This window comes from Ciconia boyciana, chromosome 15 (assembly GCF_034638445.1).
Source record: "Ciconia boyciana chromosome 15, ASM3463844v1, whole genome shotgun sequence".
Classification (NCBI taxonomy): domain Eukaryota; kingdom Metazoa; phylum Chordata; class Aves; order Ciconiiformes; family Ciconiidae; genus Ciconia; species Ciconia boyciana.
The window spans coordinates 3812123-3825251 of NC_132948.1; the positions used below are offsets into that span (position 1 = coordinate 3812123).

Genomic DNA, 13129 nt, shown 5'->3' on the forward strand with positions numbered 1-13129 from the left:
GCTTTGCTCCTGCATCTCCACAAGGTGTCCCTCCATTCCAGGTCACGCTCGTTTTGCTTCCTTGCTGTGGGACAGGGAAACCACAGCTGTCCCAGCTGCCAGCTTTGGTCCCTTCTCATTCAGCGTTTGCTTTACTTGCCACAGCAGAGGCGAGCACGGTGTTTTCCTCCAGGTGCGCAGTTCCCCTGTAGTTGTGCACATCAGCACAGCACTCCTCATTGCTGAACAACGAAGCTAGGAAATGGCACTCTTTCGCCTCTGCTTTTTAAGATACAACATCTATCAGAAAACTAGAAATCCCTTGTTGGTCCTCTTTTCTGAGAGAGCAGACTTGCCTTCCCATCTCAGAAATTAAAAGCCAGAATACCCCTTGGAATAAAACCAGCTAGATAGGAAAGACCTGCGTGGTACTTCTAGCGGTAACTTTCCTTACGGCCACTCAGCACACTGCAACAGCAAAGTAACTTTTTCCAGTTTGAAAGAGAAATAACCAGTTTGTTCTTGATATGCAATAAGTACGCTAATGGGAAGTTCACACGGAGTAGCTAGTATTCAGTATGTGAAATTGCTGAATTTACAACACATTAACTGCACCATGTTAGAAAGTCCTAATGAGTATTGAGAAAAACTAATTCTCAATAGTGCCCATACAGGGAGTAATTTACTATAAATAAGAATTCAATGCAGTTTGAAAGCATGTACAATATTTCAAAACAGGTATTTTTATGCTCAAATAAGGGCATGTATACAAAGGGCTGACCAAAAATAATCTTATTTTAATTTCATAAATTGGCATTCATGTTTAAATTACTATTTCACTCAAATGTGATTTAATAATCATGTGTAGATACGCTCCAAATAGTTATTCTAACAAGTGACAAATAATTCCTGTCTCTGTAAAAATCCCTCACTGTCTCAGCCTCAGATATACCAATTTTCTGTCTCAAGCCTGCCAGTAGACGACAAAGAGGCTTTTAGCCCCATAAATTAGTCTCAACTTGCCTCACTCTGATGGCTCCCCATTCATGACTCCCCTCACTCAGAGAACTCCCCCAAGCTAGTTCTCACCCATTTCACAAGTTCCTGACATATGAGTGGTACCCAAAATTAGACAGAAAAACCCATAAAATGAGAACATGCAACATTATTGACAAATGAGTAAAAAAAATCCAAACTCCTGAAAAATACCACGTTATGAAAGACAGATCTAGGAGCTGGCATCCACAAGCAGCCTGTTACAAAGTCTTCCTCTGCATGTGTGCTCCGATTTCTCCTGAGGTAGTTTACCCTTAACTTACGCTTCCATTGACTGATTTCTGAAAGCATGAAGTCTTACTTACTCATATGTAAAAAATCCTCACAATGTCTAGTCTTAAAAATTGTCTAGTTCTATCACTCCACTTTATCTGGCAAATTTAGGGTGATATTTTCCTGTTAGTCAGCCAACATTCAGGTGTATTCATTGTTACCAAGGTCCGCAGAGAAAAATTGCTAACATGGAAAAGAATTCAGCACTGAATATAGCCACATTAAATTATTTCAACAACAACAAAAAGCACTCCTTAACAGCCAACAGCTTTTATTTATACATCTACCCTGGCATTAGGAGTACTGACAGGTCCATTAGAGAAAATTTTGGTAGAATAAACTTTACCAAAGTTGCTTAAACACAGCAAAGCAATTTTCAGACTCCAAAGAGTGGGAGATGGAAGGACATCTAAGCAGCACTGAGCTCTAGCCTTACCTATGAATCTTACAGTGAGAGTGCAGGTAGGCCAGCCCCTGCAAGGCACCGTGGGTGATGGCAGCAATCTCCACTTCCTGAAGTGGTTTCTTGTGAACTACAGAAAAAAAATTCAAGAAAAACCATAAGAAGGTAAGTCTGGTCTTTTCCTGAGAAAGTGTTTTTAAAGAGAAGGAACCCCACCAATTTTGCCAGCTATGAGGTGAACATAGAATCATAGAATCATTAAGGTTGGAAAAGACCTCTAGGATCTAGTCCAACCGTCAACCCAACACCTCCATGCCTACTAAACCATGTCCTGAAGTGCCACATCTACACGTCTTTTGAACTCCTCCAGGGATGGTGACCACCACCTCTCTGGGCAGCCTGTTCCAATGCTTGACCACCCTTTCAGTAAAGACATTTTTCCTAATATCCAATCTAAACCTCTCCTGATGCAACTTGAGGCCATTTCCTCTCGTCCTAAACATCATCTTCATTGTTCTAGCAACCTGACAGCCATTAGCAGCTCTGAGTCTACACACAGCCTGTGCATGTATTTCACATCATAGGAAACCACATCTTCACATTCCTGCTAGGGCCAACAGTTACTGTTAACACCAGGAGGTATGTCTGACTGCAGCTTGCCAAATGTATCTGAAATATTCATTTGGTCCTTAGCAAGGAAAACTTGCCACTTTTTTCCCCCAGTAGACAAAAACCAGGAAAATGAGGAATACCAGCTACAAAGAGATGCCCCAAAGCACCTTCCATATATCCCTAAACATGACCAGCATGTGCCTTTGGCTGACTGTATCTTAGATACAAAAGATATGGCCCACAAAGAGTACTAGTTTTTGCAAACTTCAGCTTAGATTCCCTATTCCTCTGCAGGTGCTGTTGTTCTAGTTTTGAGGTCATATCAGTCTCTTGTTCTATAAAACCATCTGTAATTATTCCTACAAACTGCAAGGCAAGGACAAAGGTGATCTCTGCAGGTTTTTGTTATGGATGTTCAGAAAACAGGCAGTCTGCTTCAGTCATCAAGAAGGTGAAAATTACAGGAACATGGCTATATATATTTATACCTTCGTTTTACAACATATAAATGTGCATGCCAACTATACGTAGCACTGGCCTCCTGGGAAAGTCTCAGCTTACCCTTGGAATCACAAACACAGGCAATCTAGCTACAGAATGGAGTAGTACAGACAGACCGCCTCTACCATCTGCAAAATACCAGTCTGTGAGAAAACAGCCTCCCACTATACTCAGAAGGGGCACTAGCAAAAAGAAAATCAAAGGCTATATAAAACTTACCCTCTAGCAAATCAGAAGCTGATCCTAAACAGTACTCCATTACCAACTGCAAGAAAAAAGCATGCTTTTAAATAATAGGGTAGACATGCTCCCACAGTTACTACTTGAACGGCTGAGAAACAGTAGAAGCAAATAAAACCTTAAGTTGCAAGAAATGCAATAAGCGATGAGCAAAATAAAATGCTCCAAACATTCCAGCAACATCAAGACATCTTTCATTGTTGTAAAGAAGGTTGAGGCACTGAGAAGTTTGTGGGGAGATATTGTAGAGGATGTTCCATAATAATTGTTTAATCTGCATGAACACAGAGGCCTGCCTCAGAGAAGCAGGGATTTGTTCCAATGTCCTAAACATCTATTCCCTTTAAATTACCTGGAAGCTTCTTCAGATGAAAGGGACTACAGGCAGCATGGGATGAATACTGCTGCATGTAGAGACACCGCATGTACTGAATATTTGGTTGCTGTAACCGTACATTTTCTGCTCATGAAGACCTCTAAATGCCACATCACTCACCCATGCCGTATGCTCTTTCAGGTAACAGCCCTTATACTCTATGGTGTTGGGGTGCTTCAGCTGTTGTAGAAACTTGACTTCTTTGATGATATCCTGCCATTTCTAATAAAAAAAGGCAAAAAGGTATAAATACACTTCTCTGCTTAATCCCCTACATACTCTTATACACCACACACTGTAGTACAGTCTGAAAAGCAACCATAAAACTATTTTACAATGTGAAGACGATAAGAGTCATAGTTGCAAAAGCACAACTGTACACAGCTGAAGTTGTCTGGATCTCTATTGCATTAAGACCCCCCCCAAGACATATTTAAATAGCTTGAGGATTGCAAATTTTTTTTCCCCCATTTTATCTGCAATATATTTTACTTAAAGCATTGGTACCGTTTTGCTTATTGAACTGTCCAGTGGTCTCAAACTTAGTAACAAACCCACCTGCCCAAAACAGACACCACCACCTACAGTATGTGCTACAGATGGTAGCAATTAGCTGTTCGCTTCCTTCTGCAAAGCAGCACAAGGCAACTGACTTTTGGAGGACATCAGCACATGTGGGAGACCAACAGGTAAGCAAGGAAAAAAGAGTTTAAAACATCCTTGTTTGCTCCTAACAAACACATTCCTTGCTGCATATCAACCCACCAATCCAAGTGAACAGAGTCAATCCAAGTACAAAGCATCGCAACACGAAGAAATAAGAGGAGCAACTAACAAGCAACAATTGAAGTAAGACTGATATTCTGAATAGAAGGCCTATGTAATTTTAGATTATAGATCCTGAAAAGTGTTTCAAGTCAGCTATACATTTCAGTTGACACCTCAAAGAGCCGTGGTTATGGCTCCAGTAGCCAGCGTGCTCTTAATGCACTCATTACCGAAATAAGCACCCTACAAGCATTCTGAATTCCCATTCACTTCCTTAAACTGAACTATTTGTCAAAATTTGCATAAACTCATTTTCCCTCCACAAAACTCCATGCTTCCTAGGGAAGTGAGCAACAACTACAGCATTAAAAAGCTGGTCTGCTAGTGTCAAATGAAATACGCAGCTAATTTCACTGTTCAGATTTACATTAGGGTTGCAACAGCTTCTGCATGCAGAATTGGCTTTATTCATCTTACCTCATTCGTTTGCTTTCCACTATAGGACATTTTCTTGACTGCCACCACCTCATTAGTGTGGGAATTTGTAGCCTGGAGTAGGGAGAAAGAAATACATTGAAAACAGTTTCATTTTTTTTCCTCCCCATGGAGTGTGCTGTGCCTTTGGCAAATGCAGGCTTTTTTCTCCTGTATCACATCCTGGCAAGCTCCTACACTTCAGAGACATCTTCCTTGTGATAAGATTTACCAGACAAATACAATGACATTTATTCCTGACTTTATCTATCTGTTCATATCCACTGTTCCTCCCTTGGCCCTTACTACCTCTCTACTGATATGCAAACCAAGGCCAAATATTGCACCTACTTAGAACATGCAAAATACAGTTTTATTGTAATTGCAGTAAAAACAGTTTTAGATAAACCCTTGGAAAAATGTTTTCCAAAGAAACAAATAAAGAGGTGTATCAAAATCTCTATGATTTCATCCAAAAAACCCCATACAACATTGATATTCTCAAAGAGCTATTTCAATTTCCAGTTTCAAGAAGATGCTTCATTCTGGAATTTATCTCAATTTAAAAAAGCAACTTTCCTTTCACTGCACCAGATCTCAGTTGTACAATGAATATTACTCAGTGAGCAAAATTCTACTTTTCTGCAGCCTGTATGACACAGGGATGGTGACCAGAGGCTGAAAACTCAATTTCAGAAAGAGCTCTACTTGCCTGGATTGGCACTGCCCTCATTTCTGCATGTTAAGGACAGAAAACTTGAAGGTTTTTGTCTTAAAAGAGTTGTTGAAATCCCAGTACCTCCAACCATTTACCATTTTTGGGACCAAAAAAATGAATCACAATTAAAAGCTTAGAATACAATAGGAGCTAAATGTGGTAAATCCTTCTTTCAACTGCTTGAGAGGATGAATGCTATGCTTTAAAGTAATGTATTAATGAAAGACATTTCATGATGCATTCAGTGACTTCAAATAAAAATGGTGTCAGGTGAATCAATAGAGCACAGGAATTACTAAAGGGAGCTGACACACTGTTCTGGTTTTGGCTAGGACAGAGTTAATTTTTTCCGTAATAGCTTGTATGGGGCTGTGTTCTGGATTTGTGCTGGAAACAGTGTTGATAACACAGGCGTGTTTTCGTTATTGCTGAGCAGTGCTTACACAGACTCAAGGCCTTTGCTGCTCCTCACCCCACCCCACCAGCGAGTGGGCTGGGGGGCACAAGGAGTTGGGAGGGGACACGGCTGGGACAGCTGACCCCAACTGCCCAAAGGGATATTCCACACCATAGGATGTCATGCTCAGTATATAAAGCTGGGGAAGAAGAAGGAAGGGGGGACATTTGGAGTGATGGCGTTTGTCTTCCCAAGTCACCGTTACGCGTGATGGAGCCCTGCTTTCCTGGGGATGGCTGAACACCTGCCTGCTCATGGGAAGGAGTGAATGAATTCCTTGCTTTGCTTTGCTTGCACGTGCAGCTTTTGCTTTCCCTATTAAACTGTCTTCATCTTAACCCACGAGTTTTCTCACTTTTACCCTTCTGATTCTCTCCCCATCCCACTGGGGGAGGGTGAGCGAGCAGCTGTGCGGGGCTTAGTTCCCAGCTGGGGTTAAACCACGACAGTCCTTTTTGGCACCCAGCGTGGGGCTCAAAGGGTTCCAGATAATGACAGATTTGATTGGAATGTGCTAGATCGAATTTATAGCTGTTATTGCTGTTTAGCTATTAATCAGCAGGCTCCTGTGCTTGCCATGGGGCTTGCTTGCCTCACTGTATATTAAAGTCTAGTGCTCGTTAGTGGCTGCTTTTTGCTTTTGCTGCTTGCTGTGCTGCTGTACTGCTGATCGTCTTACTCTGCTGTGCCTGGGAACATGTTGATAACAGCAATGGCCATGCACCTGGGCTGGCAGACGGCCAGGGCATCGCTGCTGCTTCTGTGCCGGACAGGCTGGAACTCCAGTGTGAACTCGAGTCGAAGGGACTGTGACCTGTGGATGAGTCCACGCGGGAGCAGGGCACCCCGAAGCGTCTGTGCCCATGGATAAGCCCATGCCAGAGCAGGTACATCTCAAAGCGTCTGTGGCCGTGGTTATGTCTGTGCCACAGCAGGTATACCTCTGAAGGGATTGTGGCCCAAGGATAAGTCCACGCTAGAGAAGGCACACCTTGAAGCATCAGTGGCTGTGCATGAAGTCATGGCTGGAGCACCTCAAAGCGTGTGGCCATGGATAATCTCACGACAGAGCAGGTACACCGCTGGAGGGACTGCAGCCATGGGTGAGGCCCTGTTGGAGCAGGTTTCCTTCTGAAGGGACTGTGGCTGTGGGTAAGGCCACGCTGGAGCAGGTATATCTCTGAAGGCATTGTGGCCCATGGAGAAGGCCACGCTGGAGCAGGTGCACCTCAAAGCGACTGTGGCTGTGGATAAGTCTATGCGGCAGCAGGTATACCCTGGAGAGACTGTGGCTCATAGAGAACGCTCCACTTGGAGCAGGTACACCCCTAGGGGCCCGCAGTCTGTGGATAACTCCAAGCCAGAGCGGGGCAAGGGGAGGAGATCATTGCAATGTTAAACCCTATGGTCTGGTCCAAAGGGACCAGGGGTGGACATTGTGATGGAAATACCTTTAAATTGTTGTAACCTCGGATTTGAGTTCCATGTTATAGGAATTACTATAGCAGGAACCACCTGAACCAATGGAGGAGAAGCCTTACAAGAAGCAGTGCAAGTGCAGCAGTGACCTGACCTGAGCTGACTTTGGTGCCCAACAACTCCACGCCACACACCACCTCTGCTGTCCTGAGTGACCACCATAACAGCTGGAGCCCAAAGTCATGGACTAAATGAACTCAGTGGACGTTTTATGGACGTTTCACAGGGGTGGTCCATAGACTAAGGGAATGATATCTGTGTATCATATCAAAGGATGGGAAGGGGGGGGTGGTTAACGGGGAGGTATTGGATAGTGTGGGACCTGAGCATGACGTAAATGGTATGGAATAAGGGGTGGAGAATGTCCTGGTTTTGGCTGGGATACAGTTAATTTTTTCTGTAATAGCTTGTATGGGGCTGTGTTCTGGATTTGTGCTGGAAACAGCGTTGATAACGCAGGCGTGTTTTCGTTATTGCTGAGTAGTGCTTACACAGACTCAAGGCCTTTGCTGCTCCTCACCCCACCCCACCAGCAAGTGGGCTGGGGGGCACAAGGAGTTGGGAGGGGACACGGCTGGGACAGCTGACCCCAACTGCCCAAAGGGATACTCCACACCATATGACATCATGCTCAGCATATAAAGCTGGTGGAAGAAGAAGGAAGGGGGGGACGTTCGGAGTGATGGCATTTTGTCTTCCCACGTCACCGTTACGCATGATGGAGCCCTGCTTTCCTGGAGATGGCTGAACACCTGCCTGCCCACGGGAAGGAGTGAATGAATTCCTTGTTTTGCTTTGCTTGCGCGTGCGGCTTTTGCTTTCCCTATTAAACTGTCTTTATCTGAACCCATGAGTTTTCTCACTTTTACCCTTCCAATTCTCTCCCCCATCCCACCGGGAGGGGGAGTGAGCTAAGCTGTGTGGTGCTTAGCTCCTGGCTGGGGTTAAACCACAACACACACTTAAGACTCTTCGCAGCACACGCTCCTCCTCCAATGAGTTAGAGAAAGGTGAAAACAAATAACTTTTGGACAAGGCAAAACCCTTCCTAACCACTCATCATTCTGATTCAGCACATAAAAGAGCAAGAGTATTTTACTCAAATAGATGAGTTAAATGCTGGTGTTCTAAACAAATTTCCAAGTATTTCTGTCTGTTACATTAATTCCAAGTATCTTCACGTGAGCACGGTATCTCTCATTTCAGCCATAACTTTTTGCCAAATGGCATGCTGCAATGTTCTCACAGTTATGTGTGAAGTTCTTGCTGTACCAAGTGCTTGGGGTCCTCCTGGCTGAAATAACTTAAAGGGCTGGACAAGCACACTTAAATATCCGCTTGCTGAAGTGGTTTGGCCATACTGGCAGATTTTTAGTGAAAAGCTTGGCAGAAAACAAGCACATTTTGCTGGCAAAGCCTCCTTTACACTGACCTCATCTGCTCTATCACTTTTCTAGATTTCTAACATGGATATAAGTAAGTAGGTTGTTTTTGATGAAAACTATTCTTCTGAAGTTAAGTGTGATATCAACTTAGTTGATTTCAAGTCAAGTTAGCATCAACTTTAAAACCTTGTGAGAAGTGATGTATTTTTTCTTAGCCTTGTGATATATGAAGTATCATTTCTTTCAAGCAAGAAAAGAAATTTCAAATTGTCTTGCCAAACCTTGGCAATAATATACTGGAAAACAAAACAGCTTGCAAAAATTGGGCTTAAATTGAAGTTTGTAATAATAAATTATTAAAAGAATAATCATATTAATCCACTACAACAACAGTGACAAGACACAGATCAATGTATTTGCTGTTTGTAGTAGTGTCAGTACCAATTTAAGTAAGTAATTTAATTAAATTTAAATAAGTCAAAGAGATGCAGCAACAGCATAACAATCCATGCCCTGCCCCTTTTTATGTATCTGAAGCCTCTTCCCCATTCTTTTGGAATATTTAGAAAGCCCTGTCCTTCAAAGGTTTTTTGGCCTAGTCTTCTAGATACCAAGTACCTCAGGATCCCTGGAACCTTGCCATGACAATCTGAGATCTTATTCTCAGCTCCTGCCTTACTCCAAGATGCATAAGAATCAAGATGTAAGACAGGCTACAAAAGCTTTTAAAAATGACAAAAACCAAAACAAAGATGCACAGCATCCCCTGCATGGTAGGGAAGAGCTCTAGCATGACCCATACAAAGCAGGGTACAGCTAGAGGCCTTCCTCAGGCAAATGGACAGATCCCGGGCTATCACACATGAAAACTGCAAACACGTTGAGCTCCTGCTTGTGACTTACGTACACAGCAGGACAAGGCAAAGACTCCGAAGAACAATTTACTGGATGCCAAGTGCTTCATGCAACAGGAAGGAAAGCTTAAGTTTCAAACAGTGACAAAGAAGTGCAGATGTATCACAGAAAAGCAGTGATGCATCTAGTTACTATGTTACTGCAGTAATATTACTACAGGCATGACTGCAATCACCATCAAGCTCCGAGGATGCAACTGCTGCTAGGATATTGCAGGAAGCTGCAGTCTGGCTAAACTCTCCAACATTTGTAAAGTGCAGACCAGTTAAATAAAGCATCCAGGGAAAGGAGGAAGAGAAGCACTGGGGAATTGCAAGTCTTTTACCTAACCATAGTGACATCTCAGTTGTACGCCTGCTTGGTAGATTAGATCTCTAACACTCCTCACCCTCTTTCCCTGGAAGCATGAGGAACTTCTGAACACCAGAGCTGAATGATAAAGGTGGCACCTTCACTACTTCATCTTTGCCCTAAAGCATACCATGCACCCTTTCCCTTTAGTTTTGACATACACCGGGTAGGACCTCCCTACTCCCACCAAAAAAAAATGCTTGCTCTTCTTATGGGGTGGATCAACATGTATTGTAAGTTTTACAGCCTCATCCTCTTACCCAGGTAGTACATTTAACATTATACTTTCACTGACCTGTCACTTACCCCAACATCTAAAAGCGCCTGTCCCACTGTTGACAATCCCCATGGCAGAAACTCCCCTGTATCATTACTACCATATTATACATCGAGGAATTATACTGTTATCCCTCAAAACATACATGCACTGCTTATCTGGCACAAAATATCAGGCTCCTCTCCTCTTCTAACAACAGTTCCACCAACACCTCCATCACTGTACACAACCATAAACAGTGAATTGGAGTGCTTGCAAGTAATTCATGCTACCTACTGGCATGTTCTGGAGTTACAGGTGTAAGGGAACTTATCAAAATACTTTCATGTCTGATATTCAGAAATCTCAGTCCTAGTGAACTTGATCTTCTGGAGAGGCAGGCCATGCTACCAAGCAGCTTTAATTTGTCTTTGACTGACTGTTTCATAGTGAATTCTATTTTAGTTTCACTGATAGCGACTGGATTATATTTATTTCCAAATCCAGTATTTTGGATTTGGCTTTGTTTAATAGTAATTGTAAAAGCACTGTTCTTCTCCCTTTCCAGATTCAATGCTCTTGACTCTATCGATTAATGCAATACATCCTTCCTGCTTGAATTCCCATTCCTCTTAAGACTTTCTCTTTGCTTTTGCGTGTAAACATTTGCTATTGAGGATAGTCTGTTATGAGATGAACATGGGGACAAGGAGGGTGGCAAAACAAAATGATACTTCAAAAATGTCTAACTCCTAAATTACCAGAGCAGCAGAGAAATAATTCAAAAGCCTGAATGCAATTTGATGCGACTTCCACAGAGTCTTTACCCAAGCAGCCACAATACCAATTCATTAACAAAGTAGCTTTTACCTCCAAATGTGTTTTGAATCATTAATTCACTCGATCTATTAATTTGCAATGATTTACAAGCATATGAGCACCTAGTAGAGTATCTGGAAATTCCAGTTTGACAAATTAATTTCCAACTGTTTAAATTCAACTTTCAGCATCAGACAGCACAAGATACCATATACTTAACCTGAATGGTTGGGTGCGCTATTAAGACTATAGTCAACTGCTACTATAAATACAGCTGTAACAGTGAAGAGCTCAGGAGTGCTCTGGAAACACTTATTTTTGAGATGTGTTATGAGAAAGCTAATACACACAAAGCACTAAGGGCTTAAACAACACTTGCTTTTACAGATGCTGAAAATCCCTAAAATGTCACTTAAAATGGTTCTGTTTTCCAAAAAGGAGGTAAAGAACTATACTTACAAAGTAAACTGCTCCAAAACTTCCATGTCCAATTTCATGTAAACCCACAAATATTTCTTCAGGATCATCTTTGTAGAACAGGTCAGCTATTTCTGGGTCTTTTGGCACCCCTTTGCGCATGTTGAACAGTATTATGAACTAGTCCGCACTTTCAATTCCCAATCAATTTCTTCCTTCATCGACAAAGTAGTTTGTAGACAGCATTCAGCACCTGGTGAAAAAGTTAATCTTTAATCTGTTTCCTTTATGCATGTTTCTGTTCTCGCTTCTCTGACAGCAAAATAAGAGGAAACACTTTCAGGAGCAATAGACTTCACTATCGTTTCCTTCAGCTAATTCTTTTTAATTATTAGTCCAATTTAGATATTGAGATTAAAATGCATTCAGAGTACAACAGCTCTTTATCTCATACAGGAAGCAAATGCTGCAGTTACACTAAAGTCCAATTGAAGACAAGAGTCCTGTTGCTATGCAAAACATCCCGTGATATGAGTTTGTTATTCTTCATGCTGGTCTCCTAATGTGTCAGTTTTTAGACTATCACCATTGTTCCTCCTACTTTTCTCTGCTGGTTGTTTGCTTTGTTTCTCTACTCCCACTTGCCAGCTGGTGCTAGTAGAAAAGTTAGCTTCTATTCCACAGAAACACCTCATAATCATATGACTTCTTAAAATTTATTTATTTATTCAGTGCTGTAAGACAGCTAGTGCTACTGGATTGTGATGGCTCCCAGGTCACAGAATTGCTTTGGAAAAATCCTAGACTCCATCATGTAAGGCAGATCTTTACCTCCTTAACTTCTTTCTTTAGCATAAGCGTATAATTAGACAGCACAGAACTGAGCTGCACTGAAATCAAGATTTTAAATATTCATGCCCAAAATTTTATTTATGGGGGGGGAAAGAAAAAAAGGCTCAACCAAACATCAGAAAGTTTCACATTTCCTATCAAAACATCCTGAAAAATCATCATTGGTTCATTAGACACTGGTGTGCAAAGCAATGACGGATGCCTCCACCCCACTGCTTTGACTTCTGAAACCCAGCAGTTTATCTGCAGGTGAGTCAACTGGAGTAGTTTCTAACAACAGTCTGGAGCAAGTCTCAAAACTACTTCCAGATCTGTAGTTCAGCACCTCATTTATTGAGACCACATCTTCTCTGTGCATGAAAGAAGACGACCTCTGAAAACATACACTAAAATGTTCAGTCTACCTCATGATATAAACCAGTGTAACTTTTAAAGAGAAACCAGCTGAAATGTAGCAAATGGATAAAATTAAAACTAAAACATACATAAAAGGCTTTAGAAGGTTTCAGACTGCAAGTGCCATCCAGATGGAACAATGAAAGCAGAGCATAATTTTGGTCTGGAGCTGAGACAGTCTCCTTGGCTCAGGATGATAAGTAATGGAGCAGCAAGCACAACAAACTGTGGCTCATTAGAGGTGCACGAAGTACTCTGCTGGAGCGTACCTGGGTAACTGTGGCACAAAGCATGCTCTGTGGCTCAGATTCCTTTCAGCAGCATTGTCCTGTGCTCTCACCCCCCGAGACTCTATGCGCTTTCTTATTCTGCAAAGGAAAACAAATACCAGTATTTAGAAAA

The 13129-nt window shown here is 42.1% G+C and overlaps 1 protein-coding gene across 6 annotated transcripts in view; it reads right to left on the bottom strand.

Moving 5' to 3' along the window:
• TAOK3 (TAO kinase 3) overlaps positions 1-13129 on the bottom strand; it is a 97887-nt gene that overhangs the window by 42983 nt on the left and 41775 nt on the right. For all 6 annotated transcript variants that reach the window (XM_072879840.1, XM_072879837.1, XM_072879838.1 and 3 more), the window contains 6 exons: positions 12997-13095; positions 11522-11732; positions 4686-4757; positions 3561-3662; positions 3044-3089; positions 1745-1841 (listed from right to left, as the gene is read on the bottom strand). In XM_072879840.1, the coding sequence (XP_072735941.1) occupies positions 1745-1841; positions 3044-3089; positions 3561-3662; positions 4686-4757; positions 11522-11641 (437 nt within the window). In that variant the 5' untranslated portion in view covers positions 11642-11732; positions 12997-13095. The remainder of the gene's footprint in view (positions 1-1744; positions 1842-3043; positions 3090-3560; positions 3663-4685; positions 4758-11521; positions 11733-12996; positions 13096-13129) is intronic.